This window comes from Phasianus colchicus, chromosome 3, assembly GCF_987193195.1.
Source record: "Phasianus colchicus chromosome 3, bPhaCol1.hap1.1, whole genome shotgun sequence".
In the NCBI taxonomy this organism is placed as follows: Eukaryota; Metazoa; Chordata; class Aves; order Galliformes; family Phasianidae; genus Phasianus; species Phasianus colchicus.
This window is the reverse complement of record NC_143438.1, coordinates 21,250,102-21,270,961: the sequence shown is the minus strand read 5'-3', so window position 1 is coordinate 21,270,961 and position 20,860 is coordinate 21,250,102. Positions and strand designations below refer to the sequence as shown.

The following is a 20,860-nucleotide window of genomic DNA, read 5'->3' as shown; positions in this document are numbered from 1 at the left end:
CAACTGCATTCACATTGAATGCGCTGATATACTATGATTCCAAGGACACATGAAAATGTAAACTTCAGGCTGTAGTGTTCTAAAGTTTTGCAGAATGAAGTAGAGAATTTTGGGAGCATGCCTGGATGAAGAAATGTGCAATGAATGGAAAATTATAGAAAGGGATATGGCAAATAAAATGTATGTTTGTGTATATAGCACACATGCTATCTCAATTAAGTTAAGAAGTACTGCTTAGATGTAAAAATGTTTTAGAAAATTAAACTTCAATTTTACCTTTAATTTTGAATGGAGAATTATGGTAATTTTCACAATTCTACATATTTTTCTAATACAAAGAAGAAAGTTTCTGTCAGTCAGCTTAAAGCACAAGATATGGCTGTGATAAATTTGCAGAAAGACATTAAGGACACTCAGCATATGAATTCATATGATACTTTTTTTCCTTCTTGGAAGAGGTGCTTTCAGTATCATTCAGAAAATTAGTGTTTGATGATAATTCTTGCTTGTGAAGTTCTCAAAATGCTCAATGTGAAGCCTTGCGAAAGTAGAATTCAATTTATAATAAAAATCCAGAAAACAGTTTCACAGCCCAAAGTACACTGTGATTAGCACAGCTAGTTGCAGGCTAATAGTGTGCCTTATGGTACTAATGTTATGAACTTGTGTTACAGTAATAATGTTATGAGTTTACCTCTGTCCATGTATTTTACTGTTTACATTGCACAAACACCTCATGCTATGCTTTGTGAGTTTAATATTTTTTCTTCTAATTTAAAATAATTATTTTTCAAGTTTCATTCAGTCTTAAAAGATGTTCTTGGAGAAAATGAAAGCCTGTGCAACAGAAACAGAACATTACCTAACAATAAAACAGTATATTTACTTACAACAAATACAGATGTTCCATACCCACATTTAACTAGCAGCAAGCATGCCTTATGTGTATGAATTCATCCAAAGAAACATTTTGAGCAAATTTTCAATTTCAGTTCAATTCAGTAACCAACAGAAGAGTTTTGACAAAGTAGTCTGGTCACAAAGGTGTTCTTGCCACTACTCCATTCAACTGCCTCTAGTAATAATAATTACGCTAATTTTTTTTTTAAATATTATCCGACTGTTTAACAGCCAGAAATGGGAAAGTTCACCTTTTGCACTGTTAAAAATTCAACTTTTTATTGTAATAATCTCTAAAACTTACAGTTTATAAATCCTACACAGCACTATCCTTCTCTTATCCAACCTAAAGTGCTCCCTTCACTCGTTCACTTTTATAGACAATAAAAAAATTATTCTCCACTTCATGGTTGAGGAAATTATTATTATTTTCAAAGCTATGCTTCTCTACCTACTGCAAAAGAGGAAGAAAGGTGATATAAAACCTGAGCTGATGAGGTAACTGGACCTGATTTTTGAAGGAAGTGAAGGAATGCTATAGCTGTGTTGTCACACCCAAAATTACTACCCGCATACTAACCAAGATTGCATTTTTCTTCCTAAAACTTTAAGAAGACAGGTCACTCTCTGCATGAGCTGTATGGACTGTACTGCACCAGCACTCTCAGAACATTTCATATACACTTAATAACTGTGTACTCAATCACTCTGGCTGGCTGAATATCTTTAGCTAATTAGTTCTGAATACGACTTCAGTTTGTTTCATGATTATTTTAGTTATTTCCCTCCAACATTCCCTCCATGTGCATGTTACTTCAAGATTTAATACAAAAGTAACTCTGACATGTGGACAAGCGCTTTGACAAAAAAAAAAAAAAAAAGAAAGGAAAAAAAAATCAGAGAGGGAAAGAAACTGAATGAATGAGATGATGCAAAAGAATACAGATTAAATGAGACAGAACAGATAAAAATCTGTCAGGAAGGTTTTAGTCATAACTGTTGCCACCATGGGCTACAGGTGGATGGAATGGATGATCTCTTGAGGTTTCTTCCTGACCTATGAAACTGTGGCCTTTTAAAAAACCATTTTAGCTACTTCATGTATAAATCATCTTCTCCTAATCTGTGATCTTGCTTTGATTAAAGATAGGTAAACTAGTTCATTTCCATGAATAAATCAAACTTTAACATTCAAGGTAAGCATTTGTAAAGGGCTGGGAAAAGGTTTCATTTTTATTCAGGGAATTATTATTCCATTACATGCCAGCAACATTTATTTTATCTTATGGGCATGTGTTGACTGCTGAAATGCTATCACAACACATTTTCCTTGATCAAAACAAAATCCACAAAAAACAAACAAAAAAGAACCCACCAAAAAAAAAACAAAAAAACAAAAAAAAACAAAATAACAAGCATCTTGTAAGAGGCTGTAAGAAGGCTGTTCTTGCTCAAATTTCTTAGTAGACATAAGGTTTTACAAACAAGCAGATTTATTCGTTTTCTTACATTTCTTAAAATAGATATTTATATTTATCTTCTCACTAGAATAGGCTTACATACAAAAATAATGCAATCATATCAGTAATTCTTTCTTAGTTGTCAGAGCTTTTATCATGTGTTAATTATTCTTCTGTCTGAATAATATATAAACAGGCCAATATTATGTTTTATTCTGCACAAATTTGATGTACTACACAAGTTTATTAAAATAATTTCTTCACATTTAGAAACATGAGGGGATTTATTGGAGTTCTATAAATGGAGGAATGCTGAAAGAAAAGAACGTGTTTTGAACTTACAAGGGTGCATACACACTCGTTATATATTCCCTCTTATCTGTGGTCCATTATTCAAACAAAGTGGTGAGACCTCAAATACATGGAGATCCTCATTTGTAAAGGAGTTCTATCTTTCCTCACTTTGCCATCCTTTTATACTCTTCATGTTTCCAGCTCTGGCTGCCAATCTCATCAAGTTTTCTTATTCATACTCTCACCTTTTCCTTTTTCCACATTTTCCCTGTCTTTAACTCACCACTCCTCCAGTCATGTCCCTTCTTGCTGTCCTGAGTCATGAGTGACTGGATCAGTACTGGAGCAGGCAAGAAAATCACTACTGTCAGAGCACACCTGCAGTGCACCCTGCACACCTGCACTGCCCTCCTCTGTTTTACAGCTTGGCTCTGGATGCTGTCTCTCTCCACCATCCACCCTGCCTTCAAAATACAATCCAGTGCTTCAATGAAGAGTCCAACCCTCCTTTTTACATGGAAAAAAAAAAAAACAAACTGATAGTTTAACTTATTTTAGCTTGGTAAGTATTTGTGAAATCAAAATGAACAAACAAAAAACAGCTGTAAGGGAGCAGCTCAAATATAAAAATATCAACTCAAAGAGTAAAGTATGTCTATAGAAGATATTCAGATCCAATGCAAAAAACCTGTAAAAATATTCTTGACATCTTTGAACAAATGGAAAAATAAAGTGGAAATGTGAAATATACAATATTACTGGTCAGTATCATAGTACTGGTCTGCTTGCTATTTACTTCTAATTTCTCAAACAGGAAAATAAATGCTATTCTTTTATGAACATTTTATTTAACAAACATATAGTTAAATTTTCAGTTGAACTGGGAATCATTTCTTCTCCCTCATCAGCAGGTTTATACATATGCAGAAACAGATGTCTTTGGCACTCAGTTTCCGTCTTGTCAGTAAAATAAATTTACTATCATAGGCCTTCAAACAAAACACTCACTGCTCAACTAACCAGTGTACATCATGGTTAATTAATTAATCAATTAATTATTCAATCTGTTTCTCTTGTACATCTCACACACAGGAATAATCGAGACACAGTCACACAGTTTCTCAATCAAACTCTGGAGAAGAACTGTCCCTTTACACAATGTCCAAGCAGATAGATGATTCAGATTCTTTTACACATTATTTTATCCAGGCCCTGCCACCTCCACATAACAAAAACTTTTCAAAGGCCAACTGCAAATGTAGCATCTGCTTGTTAGCAGGATGTTAACAAGCATTAATGTAATGCCTAGAGGCCTTTCTGAAGGAAGAGGGTCTGCAAAACTCCCTGAAAGTACATACATTGATTTTGATGAATCCAAAGCTTTTGTTTCATTTCATTTTTCAAAGCTGCATCTAATAATTCATATTCACAACTGTTTTGCTTTAACTCGAAAAGCAACAAGCAAAGTTACCTACATACCTAGATACAGTAATTGCACAGGAATTGTAAAAAGTGTTCTGCATTCTGATATGAATCATCCATTTTAGGATTATGGCAAGCATTTTATTTAGCTTCATAATTTAGACATGTCTCATATAACTCATGTAAAAGCCCCAAAATTATCTATATACCCCAAAATATCTACATGTTGCAAGAAGGATAGAACTGAAAAGATGACCCAAATCAGCTTTCAACAAATAATGAAATATCCTTAATTGTAACCAAACAAGTTCACTGTAACAACTGTACTCTGGTTCCTGTGTACAGACACCAACTGAACAGCAGACACTTGGGTAAGTTCTTCTAATATTTGCACTTTCTGCTCCACACATGATATTTTTCCAATGCCTACCAGAAGAGAAAGCACGTTCCTCATATGTCATCACATAACCATACACCTTATTAGACAAGGCTGATTCATGATTTCTCCTCTGGAAAAACTTCACAGACAAAACTTATAACCAGGTTCTGTTAGAAACTCTTCAGAAGGTGCATCAAACAAACAACTAAGACACAGATCTCAAGATACAAGTATGTTGTAAAAAACTCTCCTTGATTCTCTACGGATGAAGATGGATCTCTAAATACAATTCAGAGAATAAATCCAGTGTTTCACATCCTACATTAGCTGAGAAGCCAGTCTGTGAAATTTAGATTATCTCCATGTTAGCATGGTTTGCTGGAGTTACGCAGAAACTCAGTGTAAACACACAAAACTCATAAATATGTTAATACGCTACTAGATATTATTAATTACCATATGAGATGCTATTCTTACTGTTTAGTAGGCTGCAGACCTTCAACTCTTCCATCTTTCTGTTCTGCTGAAGCAAGACAGCAGAGATGCATATTGCTCTCTGTGCAATACCTAAACATAGAAGAAGACAAGGAGATGGGAGGAACAGAGTCCTCTCTTACACAGCCCAACTACTTGTTAATTATGGGCTTCAGTGGAGTGATGAACATTTCAGAGTGCAACAGAATTGTAGACACAACACAACGACACAAGTAAGACTAAAAGTAACACATGCAATAATGAATTTCTGGAAAATAGGGACTGCAATCTTACAGTGAAATTTTAACTAGCGAAGGGAATTCAGACGAGTAATAAAGACTGAGGAGAAAATATTTCTGCAGAATCTCAACACGCTTGAAGAACAGTTTGTCTCCACTTCTTTAATGGCACTATTGATAGGGGAAGAATGTAGGTGTTGGAAAACACAGTAACCACTGGCTGGAAACAACCAGGCAGGAGGGAATAACATGGGGAAGAAAGAGCATATTAAATGAGAGCTCAAGGTAAAAGAGAATGGCTGACAAACCGGAGCACTGCTGCTCTCCCTTCTATAAACTGATGCAGTGGAAAGATTTCATTTCCTGCATTTACTTGGTTTTCCAAGTTACACAATGCAGATCATTTTTCTTGGGTAAAAAGTACCATCAATTGAAAAAGACTTCAGCTTAACAAACCATTATTGCACCTACAGATGTACTCAGGGCATTACAGTGATGAAAATAGTTACTGAATAGCAGTGAGTTTCAAATTTTCTATTAAAAAAAAGAGAGAGAGAGAAAGAACATTGATTTGCAACAGTTCTAGCAATTTTGAAGAAACCTTCATTTACAAAATTGTTGACTGTGGTAGACAGAGAACTTACACATTCTCCCCGGTGTACCTGTGAGTCTTGACGCTCTTATATCACCTTCCCACCTAGGGATTTTTTCATTATTGTTTGCTACAAAAGGCTGACAGAGCAAAACATTGTTCTCCTCCTGTCCTGGTTTCAGCTGTAACAGAGTTGTTATTTTCTTCATAGTGTCTGGTATGACGCTATGTTTTGGCTTCAGTAGGAAAACAATGTTGATAACACACCAATGTTTCAGTTGATTCTGAGCAGTGCTGTACAGTGCTAAGGACAGTTCAGCTTCTCCTACTGTCATGCCAGTGGGGGCTAAGACGCACAAGAATCTGAAAGGGGATAAAACCAGGACAGCTGACTCAAACTGGCCAAAGGGATATTCCATACCATATGACATCATGTGAAAAACTATAATAGTGAGGAGTGCTGAGCAGGGTTAGGGGGGCAGCTGCTGCTCAGGGACTGGCTGTGCTTTGGGCAGAGGGCGGTGAGCAATTGTGTGTCAATTGTTTTGTAAATAGATATATGTATGTATATATATTTATAATTATCCTCACTATTATTTCTCTTTTCCTTTTCTGTCTTAGTAAATAGATTTTATTTCAACTTACAAGTTCTATGCTTTTTTCCCCATTCTCTTCCCCATTCCAGTGGGAGGGTGGAGCGAGTGAATGGATGTGCTGCCTGTCAGGTTAAACCACAATGCTCCCTTACAAAATAAAATAGAAAATAAATAAATACTAATATGTAGTCTGGAGCACTTCTGAGACATCTAGAAGAATGTCTGTTTACTGTGTCAGTATGTGCCTTGTGAACTACTTAATTTCTCCTGAAATAGCAATGTCAAAAATAAATATTAGCATTAATACTGCTGTACGAAGTCGTGGATCCCACTTTCTTGGACAATATAAACAGTACATACTAATAGATTTCTTCTACTCTATATCAAAATAGTCCAAATGAAAAAGTAGTCATAGAGAAGTTACTGTGTATTACCACCAATACTGTATAATGCTACTTCTTATTTCTCTTCTTGAAAGAACCAGGAACATTACTCTAACCCTCTGATTTGCAAACACGTATATCTCTATGTGCTGCCTAGTCCAGTGATTTGCATCTTTCTGCTACTATGAACTACTGTAGTTAGTACTGGCATCTTTGGTGAAGACAAAGAAGTGGCTATACTTTGAGGAACACCGAATGCTCTAATAAAAAACGTTGCTCTCTGCAGTGGAGAAATTGATACATAATAGATGATTGAGTATAGTTCAAGGTGAAAGTTTAACAGCTAGTTTGTACGAAAGTGGCCACAAATGAAAACAGGTAGAGAATTTTCACCTCTAACAATTTATTTTTTCCCTTATGTATGCTGGAAGTAGAGAGTTCCGGGTCTCTGCTTTGGGTTTCCTACACAGAGCCTCATCAATGGGATCTGATTTTCAAGAAGTATTAAATATGTACCATCTTTAGTCAGAACTAAAAAGGAACAAATAATATCAATGAAAAAAAAAAAATACCACCAATATTTGGAGCTGCTGACTATCCATTAGTCACTTGCAAGACACACACGCGCACGCACACGCACAAATAACCTTTTTTCTTTTTTTTTTCATTTTTTTTACAGAAAACATAGTTAATTATAGAAACAATACTGTAATGAATGTTTGCCTTTTTGCTTGGAAAGAAACATGCCCCATTGATTTCAGACAATACAGAGAAATGTTGAAACTACTTCCACATTAACTTAAGGAGAGGACTTGCCATGCTATTACAGACTTATAGAGGAATAGTTACCTAAGAAGGAAGGATGGACTGGGAATGCCGAATTCATCAGTAACAGCCTCTGACACGACCAAACATGGAGCAATATTTAATATAAGAATAAATGCTTCTGATGGTCAATATTTATTTTATCCAAATTTCAACTGCCTACGTTATGCAGCTCTTATTTCTTAAGTGAATGGATTTTCTATCAAACTGTGGCTTGCTCAACATCTTAGTGTGTTTTTTTATCTGCTGAATTACCTCAATTCATTATTAAGAGACTAATTAGGAGTATTAGTACAATTTCACAGAGAACTGCGTTATTTTCCATAGTCTGTTTCTGTTTTGGTTTTATTTCTATTGTGGATGGATGACTTCTACTGCTTTTAAGAAGGAAGCGAAATATAGTGAAATTCATTCCTGATTCACACATTCCTCACACTACTCATGACTGCCTGTCCACTACCAAGCTCACTTTTTTTCATCTCTTTTCAGTCAGAAGAGCTCTCCTACACTCAGATGTTCCCTGTACAACTTCCAAGAAAGTAAAAGAGTCTCTTCCTATGAAAAATCCTCTATTCAATACAAACAGAAAGAACAGCTGCAAATAATCCTAGAATATGGATTAAATTGTTCCTCATGCAGAAACTCATGTTCTATTTTTTTGATCAATCTTGCAGCACATCTTTTTTTGTTGTTGTTGTAAAACTGAGGAAAAGGAGAAGAAAATGAGAAGTGTTCTTTGTGTTTGAGGTGCAGGTATGTTCTGGATTGAAACAGTAAACATGTTTGGTCCTGTTATTTTTTCTTTTCTAATAACTCCTAATATTCAGATTGCTCATTGGATTGTTCCTAAGCACAGAGCTGATGGAAGTTTTTCAAGGAACTAACTGTGAGGTCATATTAGAAGCAACTGACAACTCAGTTAAAACAGTTGCAGCTCATGTCTTATATATATTTTATTGTATTGAATTTCACTCAGTCTAGGAAAACTCTTTTTTGCTGCAATTCTCTATGGCTAGTGTTTCCAATTTTCTCAGTGGATTTTATAATTAATGCAAATTTTCACATGACTGATCACTGTTTTACCTTAATATATACTTTTAATATTAAATGGCATTGGTTTTCCCCACATACAAGTTTTATATTACTATTAATAATACTGAGATCACTGCACCTTTCGTTACTTGGATATCTACATATCAAGATAGTTCTAGATGAGAATTTATGTACTAGAGTTACTGCTTTCAGCACTTTTTCTTGGATCACTGCATCAAGTACATGTGATAATTACTGTTCACCTGCTGATTTGCTCCACAGCCTTTTGCACTGATACCTCAGTTTGATACTCTACCCTTAATGCATTCTGTATCAAATGACTGTGCTGTGTTTCCTAAGCTTTCCAGCAGTAATTTTTTAAATCTCTTTTTCACCTTTCTTTGTTCTCTTTACACCTTTTATAATCATCTTTTGGCAGAACAATATCTGACAATGTTCCTCATCCTGACATTTCCAAAGAAGGATGTTTTTTTGTTTGTTTGTTTGTTTGTTTTTTAATTGCAAGCACTTCCAAAAATCTCTTCAATGTGTGTTTATGTGATTTACAATAAATCTAAAATATTTTTTACCTTCTTCTATTTCTCTCATTTGGTAACAACCACAATTTAATTCTGCTTTCCCTCCTCCCATTCCAACTTCTTTACTTCTTTTGCATTATTCTGGCAGAACATGTGCATTTGTTTTAAGCATTACTTAAGATCAAGTCCAGCTTTGTGGAGATTTCATGACTAGCTTGCTTATTAAACAGTCATTTCTTATGGCTAAACATTGTGTAGACTGTGGCTGTATCTCAATGTAGTTGAGCATAATCTTAATATCACTTCATCACTTTCTTTCCATACAAAGGTGTTTGTGATCTTTTCATTGTTATTTAAAACAACAACCATACAAGTTGCAGCTAATAAGCTTCTGCTAAGAACTACTTAAATGAAAGTTAATTGCTTGTCAAGAACTAAAGTTAATCCTGAAAAGCAAAGGAAAAAGAAAAAATATATATATATATTTTATGTCTACAGACTGGCAGTTTCCAGTATAATTATAAAATTGCTTGTGTATTTTAGAAAATAAATGTTTACAGAGGTGATTGATTTGGAAATTGATGAGTGTGATTTAAGTTTCACAGACTACGTTCTATGATGAGTTTCAAAAGGACAAGAGGGAAGTTTAAACCTTACAAGGCCCAGTGGGCAAGGGTGGGCGCTTCGGGAGAGCCTGGTGATGGGAGGGCGCAATGCTCCCTCTCCCCCAGCAGCTGCAACAGGGGGAGAAATAGCCAGGCCTGCACCCGGGGGAGAGGTGGAGGAGGGACTACAAGTGCAACCAGCACAGAGATGAGTGATAGCGACAGGACTAGAAGTAATAGCCTCAAATTGTGCCAAGGGAGGTTCAAGTTGGATATTAGGAAAAATTTCTTAACAGAAAGAGTGGTGATGGATTGGAACAGGCTGTCCATGGAGGTGGTGGTGTCACCATCCATGGAGGTGTTCAAGAAATGTGTAGGTGTGGTACTAGGGGACGTGATTTAGTGGACTTGGTAGAGATGGACTGATGGTTGGATGAGATCTTAGTGGACTTTTCCAACTCTGATTATTCTGTGATTCTATTCTATGATTTTATGATGCTCTGGCAGTGCAGGGCAGGAGGCCATGCTGGAGTGGGGCTTCCTCTCAGCCGCTGGGAAGGCTCAGCTGAAGCAGGGCATGGTGTGAGGAGGGGGAAGGTAGCAGAAAGGGGCTGTCAAGCACTGAAACCCATTCCTCAGTCCTGTACTGCTCAGGGTTGGGAGGTGAAGGGGTCAACAATGCAGGGGTGAGGCTGGGCCCAGGAAGATGTGTGGGAGGTATTTTAATATTTTTCTCTTACATAACCTGTTTTGTAATAGATTGATGAGGATGCATTATCCTTAAGATGCATTGCAAGGTGAAATTCCATTTAAAACAACACAGTGCAAATCCTCGCTCAGTTATCTTCCATGAACAGGAAGGAACCTGTTCATGAGACAAGTTGTCTTTATTCCAGTAAAGCTACATAAAAAGGTCACAACTTGGTAAGTTTTGTAAATGTAATTATTACAGCAAGGTAAAGTAGTACTAAGCCAAGCTTCCAAAAATCTGCATGGCAGTCATGAGTTTGGGTGATCAGTAAATAACTTCTGAGTTCCACACCAAAATACATTTCTCTAAAGAAATATGAACTGTTTTAGAAGTAGTGTTTCAGCAGTCAAGCATGTGTGTGTGTGCATCAGACCAGATATGTTTGAGCGAATACATGGCTGTTTGTTCCACTGGTGCCTGTGGTTTTGGAGCACTGGGTGTTGTCAACCAGATAAAACAGACAAGGAACTGTGATTACTCATAAAAAACATGAAAAGAAAAAAAAGAAAAAAAAAAAAAGGAAAAAAAAAGGCTAACAGAGAAATCTATTATAATCTAACCTCATTGTAAGCAGTTGAAGCAAGGGAAACTCAGCATGTTACTAAACATGGAAAATCTGTAAAGGAGGCCAAACTAGCAGGGAAAGCTTTCACTTAAATTCACCGCTGACCACACTACGTATGCTTAAGATTTTGCATACTCACAGTACTTTCTGCCTTGAGACTTTCTTCATTTATTTTTTATTACAAAGTTTTATTACAAATTACAAGTACTAGATAGTTTACATAGTATACAGTGCAAATTAATCTAAATATTGCATTGAAGCACAATTTTAAGCATCTGTCTAGTGTTCACTTCAGATACAAATTCAGTCACTTCATCTTCTAACTCCAAGGAATTCATCTTCCTTCGACTGCACATAATATTACTACATTTTAGTAGCAAATTTTAAAGCAAAAAAAGGTTTGTCAAAATCCTCTCTGTATAGCAACTGCTATGGACTAATTCCTTTATAAAGTGAAATTAATCTCGTACTATTCCCAACCTAAATTCTTTGATTTTTTTTACTTGTACAAAGTGTGTGTGCCACAATATTGAGGTTATCTAGACTGTAGATATTTCCTAATTTTATAACACTTCAAGTATCTAGTTTGAAGAAATTCTATAGCAATCTCTAGAACTGCTTGAAATGTTAGAGAATGTCAATAAAGTAATTAGCATTATTGAGGCTTTGTATCAAGAATCAAGAATCAAGTTTTATTGGAGATGTTGATTTTTCATGTCTACATAAAACTCCAATCTTTAAGATTCTCTTCATTCTCATCTTGATCCTTTCCAGTGATTTATTTAGCAGAAAAGTGTAGATATTTAAAATATAATCATCATATTCCTCATCACCACTATCTAGGTGATTTTGATTTTGCCAGTATATTACTTTGTTTATTTTATCCACTGGCCTGTTAGAAAAAAAATATATGTTTATTACATAAAAATGTATTGTGCAGTTAATCAACAGAATTACCTAGTAATATGTAAAGAAGCATCCAACCTAAAACAACAAACAACCTCAGTAATGTACAATTCTGCCCAAATTTTATAGACAATATATTAAAATGACTGAAGAGTCTAAATAGCTCAAGCAGGAATAAGGCTAGTTTACCTTGCTAAATCTGCTGCTAAGTTTTCTAATTAATTTATCCAAGAAAACATAACTACCCACCTACTTTCAACTCACAATTTAAATATTTTAAACCATCCAAGAAAAAAGAATAAATATTGGACATTTTGATTATTGAAACATCTCAAAATTTTTCACCACTAATTTCATATCCTACTCCACTCTGGCACTCTGCTGTTTTACTCTCCAATTTAGGCAGATTCTAAATGCATTTACCCCTATATACAGGGATGAGAACCCTGTAATATTCTTGTACTTGAGGGAGAGTTGTCCTACCACAGAACACTTGCGGTGATTTTCTGAATTTGGAAAATTGGAAAGGAATTTTCACATTTCCTTTCCAAAAAAATACTCTTATCAAGAAAACAAAAAATTAATGATGAAGGATAAGATCTCAGATGACTTACTTGGGAATAATGTGAATGCTAATTGATTTAGAACTTTCAGAGGGCAATTAATGTCACACATGGACAGAGCTAACTACAATTCCATTTTCGGAGTGAATTGCTCATCTAAAATCTTCAATTGATATAGCATTGTTTCTATCTACAGTCCAAAAATGTAGTCCTATTGAAGTGATGGTTGAAAATTCAGTAGAAGTTTGGAAAAAAATCTATATATACAGAAAAAAAAAGCTAAGAGAAATATTTTATACTGAATTAATTTGTATTAAGAACATATATGTCTAAGGCTGCAGCAATGGTCTGTAATGGTCACTGGTCTGTAATGAAAAATGGTTTGTGTCTACATATCCAATAACTTTAACTACCTGTTTTAGGCAAACAGAAATGGAGAAGTAAAGAAAGCAAACAGAACTCCTCATTAAAAAAAAAAAAAAAAAAAAAAGAATATAGGGTGTCATAATCTAAACAGTGGTCCAGGAGGTAATATTCTTTATATACACTGGTATGTGTGGAATTAGTTACAACTAGTCAAATCCTGACATTACAAGACATTTTTAGTTTCCATGTAAAGCATTCTTTATCTTGGGAAGAATTCAGTCTTGTACAAAGTATTTATTCTTCTTGAGTGCGTCTATTTAAAAGAGAAACAGCAGTTCAATCTAAAACATGATGGTTTCATCACTACAGTAGTTCAGTGTATAGAATGTTTCAAAATCTCAGCTGCTGGTGTGAACATATGAGTGTGTGAAACTCGCAAAATGGTAAAGTAGAAAAAAAGTAAAGAAGAAAAAGCAGTGGTCACATTGTGTACAGACTTTTTGAGACCATAAAGAGTCTCAAAGAATATTAGATCACCTCAACAAAGTTACTCTGAACCATTAATTGAGGCAAACATCTCCACACAGTGCACTGATGTTCCACAAGACTGACAAACTGTATAAAGCTTCCTCACAAAACGAGCATTATTTTGACATATTAGATCCTGTGTTGCTGTTTTGACATAAAGGACGAAGTTTCTTCCTGGTGCCATTCCACATCAACTTAAATGAAGTTAAACCAGGTAAATACTATATCCCATTTCTTTGGTCTGAGAGTGAACTTCAGTGTGTTTATGCTTTTTTGTTTGTTTGGTCTGTCAAGTCAAAATCCCTTGTCAGTTGGTATATAGCCATTTTCTGTCTCAGGATTGCAATGCAAGAACTCACTAGGAGAAAGTCGGATTGATCAGGCTGATGAAAGCACTTACTTCTTTTGATTTTTCCCTAAATAACTAAATAAATTATTGAAAATAATAAATAAAAACTAAATGTCCACAGCATTCTATGACTGGTAGAACTTGAATAAAGGCCCTTATCCTCTCAAAAACAAAATATTTGGTGAATAAAGAATAAAGACAGTGTTACTATCAGCATGGATGCAACACAGGAGACTGTCTATCATCAGAAATCAAGAAAAAGCAAGTGCACTTGTGTATTTTTAGTATGAAAAGATTTGGGGTGGCAAGTCCTTAGCCAGCTTTTTGTAAAAATAAGCAGAAAATGAGGCAGCTGATATCATGTAGGATATATAATGTCACATATTATTAACTTCAGGTTATATAATAGCTGTACAATGGAGAGGGGCCACTTCCTCAGTTTCTTGGTAAACCTGCCCCTTGAGCAACAGTAGGAGATAGAGACAGAGACAGAAAAAAAGAAAGACACTGCCCTGTCTGACCAGTGTCAGCTTCCCATCAACTTAAATAGCATTGAATCAAGATGTTATTTATCAATATTCATGGTGACATTAATGAGGACCTGAGTATGCAGGGAGCAGAAAGCAATAAACATGGTTACAAAGTCCACTAAAACCAGGAGACACACACAGGAGAGAAACTGTAAAAGGGGTATGTGTGTGATACAAAGTAAAAAAGGATCTATTAAAGTACATAGCTCTACTTATCCAGTACCAACATCTATAATCTCAGTCTCACAGATTCCTCTGGAGAGGTCCTCCAGAAGAGGCTGGAGACATCTCTCAGCCTTAAAATGAATTAAAATAGTTAAAATGTTTCCTTAAATATTAACTCTATTGATTCAATCTTGATCTTCCTTACTTCAAAGAATCTCTAGAAGAATTAAAAAGAAGCACAAAGAAAAATCTTTTTCATGCCAAACACATTATATTTGTAATTTAAAAGCTTGCTGAGCCTTAACTCCATTCCTTTTCATTATGCTTTCTTTTCTACTTAAGTAAATTCGAATGTAAAATTTTAAAGAAGCAAAGTCCATAAAAGAACAGAAAAATGTTCATTTGCACATTTATGTTTTCATTGCTACCATGCTTTTACTAGACAAAGGAAAATTATTTTGCCTAAATTTGTAAAAGGAGCAACTTAAATGGTAGAAAATTGGATGCACATTGTTCTGGATGCTGTTTATGCCCCTCATACTCATTTTACAAAGGGATGACAATGGTTAGCAAACTATGTGCAAAATCTTTAGACTACAGCATTTAAACTTACCTTTTATTTTCTCTAAAGTAAAATAAAACCACTTTTTAAATTAGACTAAATTTTGGAACTGTTCGCTAGTTTTTAAAATGATGAAACATCTCATATTCTTTATTTTACTTAAACCTCTGCCATTGAATGAAGCCTTTTTAATTGTAAAACTCAGCTTTTGTTTCTTCCTTAGCATTTATTCTGAAGGATAGATTTTTCCCTTCCTGTCATTAAATCTGAGATGTGAAATTGTCTTGATATGATCAGAGAAGACTAGATTCACTTTCCTGTACTAGAGCTAATTTCTTGCAATGACACATCTTCATTTCAACTTGAAAAGGAATTCTGAATGACAAGTTTGTTATGCAGTATTTCTGTTTTCAAGACTAAAATAACAAATTGATAGATAGATAATAGACTAATAGTTACATTTTCCTCTTCTCTTTCCTGTATTCACACTCATTTCCATCTGTTCCATACTTCCTTACACAGCCCATCAAAACAAAATATTTTTGTATCACAGGTAAAAGAACTGAATAAACTAAGAATCACTCTCTCTATTCCCCAAATTCGGGAAGAAGAGTTGTTAAAAAGCTATGCACAGTTGAATACCTGAAAAGCCATCCCTGCCCTGCAGGGTATATTTGAAGTGGATTTAGAGGTATATATTTAGTATTTCAAAGATCCAAAAGGTCTACAGAGAAATCAAGTGTCAGTCTTATTCATTACATTCGTGTGCTATTCCCTCTAATAGCATGAATCACTCAGATTCTAACCAACATCGATCTCCTCTTTTACACTACACATTTATTTCTCTCCTAAAGTCAAAAAACACAGTGAATGTGTAGTTATGACCTGCTTCCAGTGTAACTTTTAAGTAATATCACAAGGACTAGACAGCTACTCTGGAGACAATGACATTCAAAATGAAAAAGAATGTTAAAGACTGAAAGATATACTCTCTTCTTCTTTTCTCTCCTAAAATCTTCTGCTCTCCAATTCCTGACATATGAATTATTAAACATGGAAACATGGAAGAAATGCCAACGAAATGCAACTTGGAGGAGAAATGTTAGTCTGCAGCATTACATCACAAGTTATTCTAAGTTTCCTCGGGAGGTCTTCATTCCCCTGAATGGGGATGGTACCTGACCACCCATCAGCTCACAGTGCTCTTCCTAGTCCCTTTTTCAGTACTCACAGTCATGTTTTAATTAGCATAGTTTTCATCTGGGAATGCAAAGTCTCACATTTTCTCTTGTAGCTGGAAGCTCAGTTCTGTGGATTCAACTGCTTGGGACAAAGGCATTTGTTCCTGCTTAATGGAATTTCTTCATTGCACACATGCACATACACACAGAGATAAGCAGTCTGTCTGAATACCGTTAGACATTGATCTTGGGTAGTTTTCAAGAAAGACTCCCCAAATAATTCATGACTGTAGAAAAAAAGTCACTGTGGTTTTAACTTCTTTACAGATATCTTTTAAAATACTAAACTGCTTTTGGAATTGTTTTTCAGGGGAAGCAAGCTATGAAACACTGAAAACTGATCCCAAATAAAACAACAGAGAACCTGCTCAAAAATGCCAGTACCATGGAAAATATTTAAAATCTACAAAAGGTTTGTTTCTTATTTCTATCACAACCTAATTTTTCCAAGATCTGTGTTTTGCCATGTTCCTTGTTCCTATAAAAGTCTCATAATCATTATTAATACACATTAATTTTATACACATTTCTAGTCTCCAAACTATATTTTCTTACAGAAAAGAAGTCATGATTGAGAAATGGAGATACGTTTGATATTAAAATATAAAGATGACTTGTTGCCCTAACTTTTGGTGTATAACAGATGATAGCAGTAAAATAATCCATAGTCTTGACAGTCATTTCTTGATAAGAATGAGAAACCTTATTATATTCATTGCAGGCCTATCCTATTCTTGTCCTCAGTATGCATTTCCATGACAATGACTGTAATCATTATAACAGCATTGTACATAATGACTCTGCTTTCTGTGATGATGCTTCCAAATTGAGTGTGAAAAATGTGAAAGGACAGATATCAAATGGCAAAACACTCACCAATGAAGCAGAGTAGTCTACAAAATTAATAATTGACAGAATTGATAGGGTGCTGCCACAGAATGGAAGACTGGAATTAAAGGGCAACACTCACATTGCCCTCTTTCATAATCTGAGGGGTTTTTAAAGAAAATCTCTTATTCAATTAGTCAGGTCAAATGAGGCCTTGTGAGGTATGTATAATTAAATGTAACATCAACTAAACATCTATTTTTCAAAATGAAAAGCAACTGATGCACAATGATTACTACTCAAACTTCATCACTAACATAACATCAGTCTCACCTAGTTATTTATTTTTTTCCAAACTAAAAGTAGATGAAATAATGTGACTGATATTTGCAGTAACTCAGATCATCAGAACCATCACAACTTTATTTACCAAATATAGAGTATAGACCTTCTAACTCCCACAAAGCTTCTGCAAAAATGAGTTTATAAATGTTGTGATGTACTCAGTGTAGAAGATGATGTACATCATAGGGAATTCTTACAGGAAAAGGAAGAAAAATATTGGTAAGTAAAGAGGAAGAAATGACTTCAGACAAGGAATGTGGTTCTGACCACAAAGGATTAAACACAATCCTATTCATTGATCTTTTTAAATGTAGCATTAATATAGAGGTCAGAGGATGAAAGAATATTTCCAACATTATCATAGCAACATAAAATTGAAAGGGATCATCCTATAGGTCACCAAATCTGGTGTCTACTCTTTCATGCAATCATGTTTGAGAATGCTATCATAAAGACAAGCACGCTTTACTTTGAAATCCTTTCAGATCCTGTCCACTCTTCCTATTAACAGCCTCTTTGAAAATCTCACTTACTTTCTTATTTCCATCTTAAATTAACTCATTGTGAACTGAACCTAACTTTTTTCAGAAACAAGCTGAATCAACTTAAACAGGTCTCTTTCCCCTGTGGTTTCCTCTGAAGTGTATTTACAAAATATTCTCTGTTATTATTTTTGATGGCAATTATCCAAACATGTTTTACCTTCCATCACCCACTTCCAACCATAATGTTGGATTTTCTGCATGTATCTTCACAGGTAAATTCTTTTCTTTTCTTTTCTTTTCTTTTTTTTTTTTTTAACAAAATTAAAGACAGTAGTAAACATGTTAGCATTATTTTGTACAGCAACTTTAATACTACCTTGTCTCTGTTTTCACTACCCCAGCTTTTGCAGCTTCAAATCATATCTACCTTATTTAATGTATAACAGTAGAATCTATAACTGATCTGATAACCAGATTTTTCTCTTTCTCTGTCCCTTACACTTGATGAATCAACAGTGTACAACTGTTGAAATTCACAATCTTGTTCTACATGAGCATTATTATACTGTGGTCTTGATGTTTACCCTGTATTTCGATGTACCAACATTCTTCATGCCATCTGGCTCTATCCAGATAATCTTTAGATTCTCCTGCATAGCCCCACATTGGCAACACGTTTATGGAATACTTCTTCCGTTCCAAACTCATACATGAAAATGTTAATCAGACTAACGTGGCCTCTGGAGAAATATTCCCTCATCAGCTCACCTACCTCATAAACTTTTAATTCAATGTAACAAAGTATTTCCATTTAAAAATGTCATTCTCCAGTCTACATTTCCTGCACAAATCCTAAAGATTTCCAGTATGCCAAGTACTTGGCATTTTACTAACGCTGGTCTAACAAAATAGGGTATTTTTCTGATTTTTTGTGTTGACAGTATCTTATATGCAAATGCTCCAGTTGCTATTTTGAGTTGAGATGATACTGTTCAAATTTGAAAGCCCTGGCTACCAGACATCTGTGATTTCAGGAGCTACTGGTTTCCTTGGATATTTTGCATATTCTAAAATATAATTCTAAAGATTTTCATCTTCAGGGCAAAATGAAGGCAAAACGAAATACTTCATTTCTCATGCTTTATTCTCATTAACCATCTTTCTTTACTGCTCATATTTAACATATTTCTCCAATTTCATTACGGAAATAAAGATTCTTCTAGGTTACATAATAAGAAATTCTATCATTATGCTGACAGTATTCACGGGGAGAAAACTCCATCTGTCATGTGTCTTGCAATAAAGCTATACAGAATGATTTCTGTGCTTGTTTTTTTTTTAATGTAAATTTAAAACAGGAATTATACAGACAATATTACGCATAATAAACTAGAATTCTGTTGCATAGCTTACAACTGCATCAGCATGAACCTTATGCCTGAAACTCACCATGTAAATAAAAACATATATATAGGGCCTGTTGTTCCTGCAGACTTCTTATGTGTTATAACAAGTAACATACCACCTGCATCTCATTATAAGAATGCCACAGAGAGATCTCCCCTTTGAAGGAGTCCTTTTCCATCTACCCCTACATATTTGAATTAATATGTTCTTGAATCTAGACTGTATTTATTATATTCCCTGAAGTAGAACTGAACCTTATTTTTAAATAGTCCAGAAAAGGATTTAGCACTGACATATTTAAATATTATTCACTTAGGGGTCTACAAAATTTGATGCAAGCCATATTCACTGCATGTACAGCTGAGCTCAGAAGAAATACTCTAACTTCATCGTATTTGCTTTTACTGATATTTCTGCTTATAATAAACAAAGAAAGCATACTTAGGGAACTGGTGAGCTCACTGTGCTTGTATATAACAACCCGAGAGGCACCCACAATTAAAATGAAGTGACATCTAAGGAGATACCTGGTTTTTCTCCATCAGTGCCACGTTTCAGGAGACGGAAAAATAAAAACAAAAGATAATGACCTTACCTTTCCTACATACTGAGGATCTGGTCCCATGTGTTCTTCTAAAACAAAGAACTGATTCCACACCCATCCACGCTTGGGACGATGATGTACTTCTGTTTCACCTTCTACATGCCTGGTTTGATTTCTAGTCACCTTGATGGAGCCATGATGAGCAGCTCCATAACACCTCTGCACAAAACAGAGACAAACTAGGACTGGGCAGATACAAGATGTACTTGTAATTTTCATTGTAGGATAGGGTTCCTGTTCAAGGTTTTCTTTCTCTTGTCTTTTTCAGCTGTAATCCTTTAAAAAGTTCTCGAGATGGAAGGTGAAGCCTGGTTCAGAAATACAGTCCAAAAAGGGTTTTTCTGCTTGTTCATGGTTTAGCTGCCCATTGGGGGAAGCTCAAACTATATTTACATTATGAAAAGCTGACTGGAAAAATTGATATTTCTTCTGAGGTCTTCACCATTGAGCTCCACAGACGACCATTTTCTATCTAATAGGGAAAGAAAAGAAAGCCACTTACTCATCACTAAAACCAGTAATTTTCAGCTTTTTGACCTTAGATTACACTCACAGCTTTATTAACCAGTCTCTCAAAGACTCTCATTGTAGTCTTACAGTCTACAGTCATTCAGTCCTTTCTGTAAAAGTGCTTTCTGATTGTTTTTATTAAAATATCTTAAGAATTAGCATGTTTGCTATGAAGAACATATACTTCATTAAAAATTCGATGACCGGGACAAGTTAAATTGGTGATTACCTGCAGATGAATCACTGATCTGGTCTGGCAGTTAAATAAAATCACTTCTACAGTGTCATTAGACAGATAAGGAATGACAATTCATTTCAGATAAGTTCTCGATCTTCCATACACTGCACAGAGATCCAACACTGTGAAAAATGCCATAGCTACCATGGCTTTCAAGGGAAAGTCTCCAAAATGGGC

At 35.0% G+C, this 20,860-nt stretch overlaps 1 protein-coding gene across 6 annotated transcripts in view; it reads right to left on the bottom strand.

The window, feature by feature from the left end:
* The window catches only part of CDH18 (cadherin 18), a 237,469-nt gene that overhangs the window by 137,984 nt on the left and 78,625 nt on the right, over positions 1-20,860 (bottom strand). For all 6 annotated transcript variants that reach the window (XM_090137067.1, XM_090137068.1, XM_090137066.1 and 3 more), the window contains exon 3: positions 19,927-20,407. In XM_090137067.1, coding sequence (XP_089993193.1) covers positions 19,927-20,154 — 228 coding nt within the window. In that variant the 5' untranslated portion in view covers positions 20,155-20,407. The remainder of the gene's footprint in view (positions 1-19,926; positions 20,408-20,860) is intronic.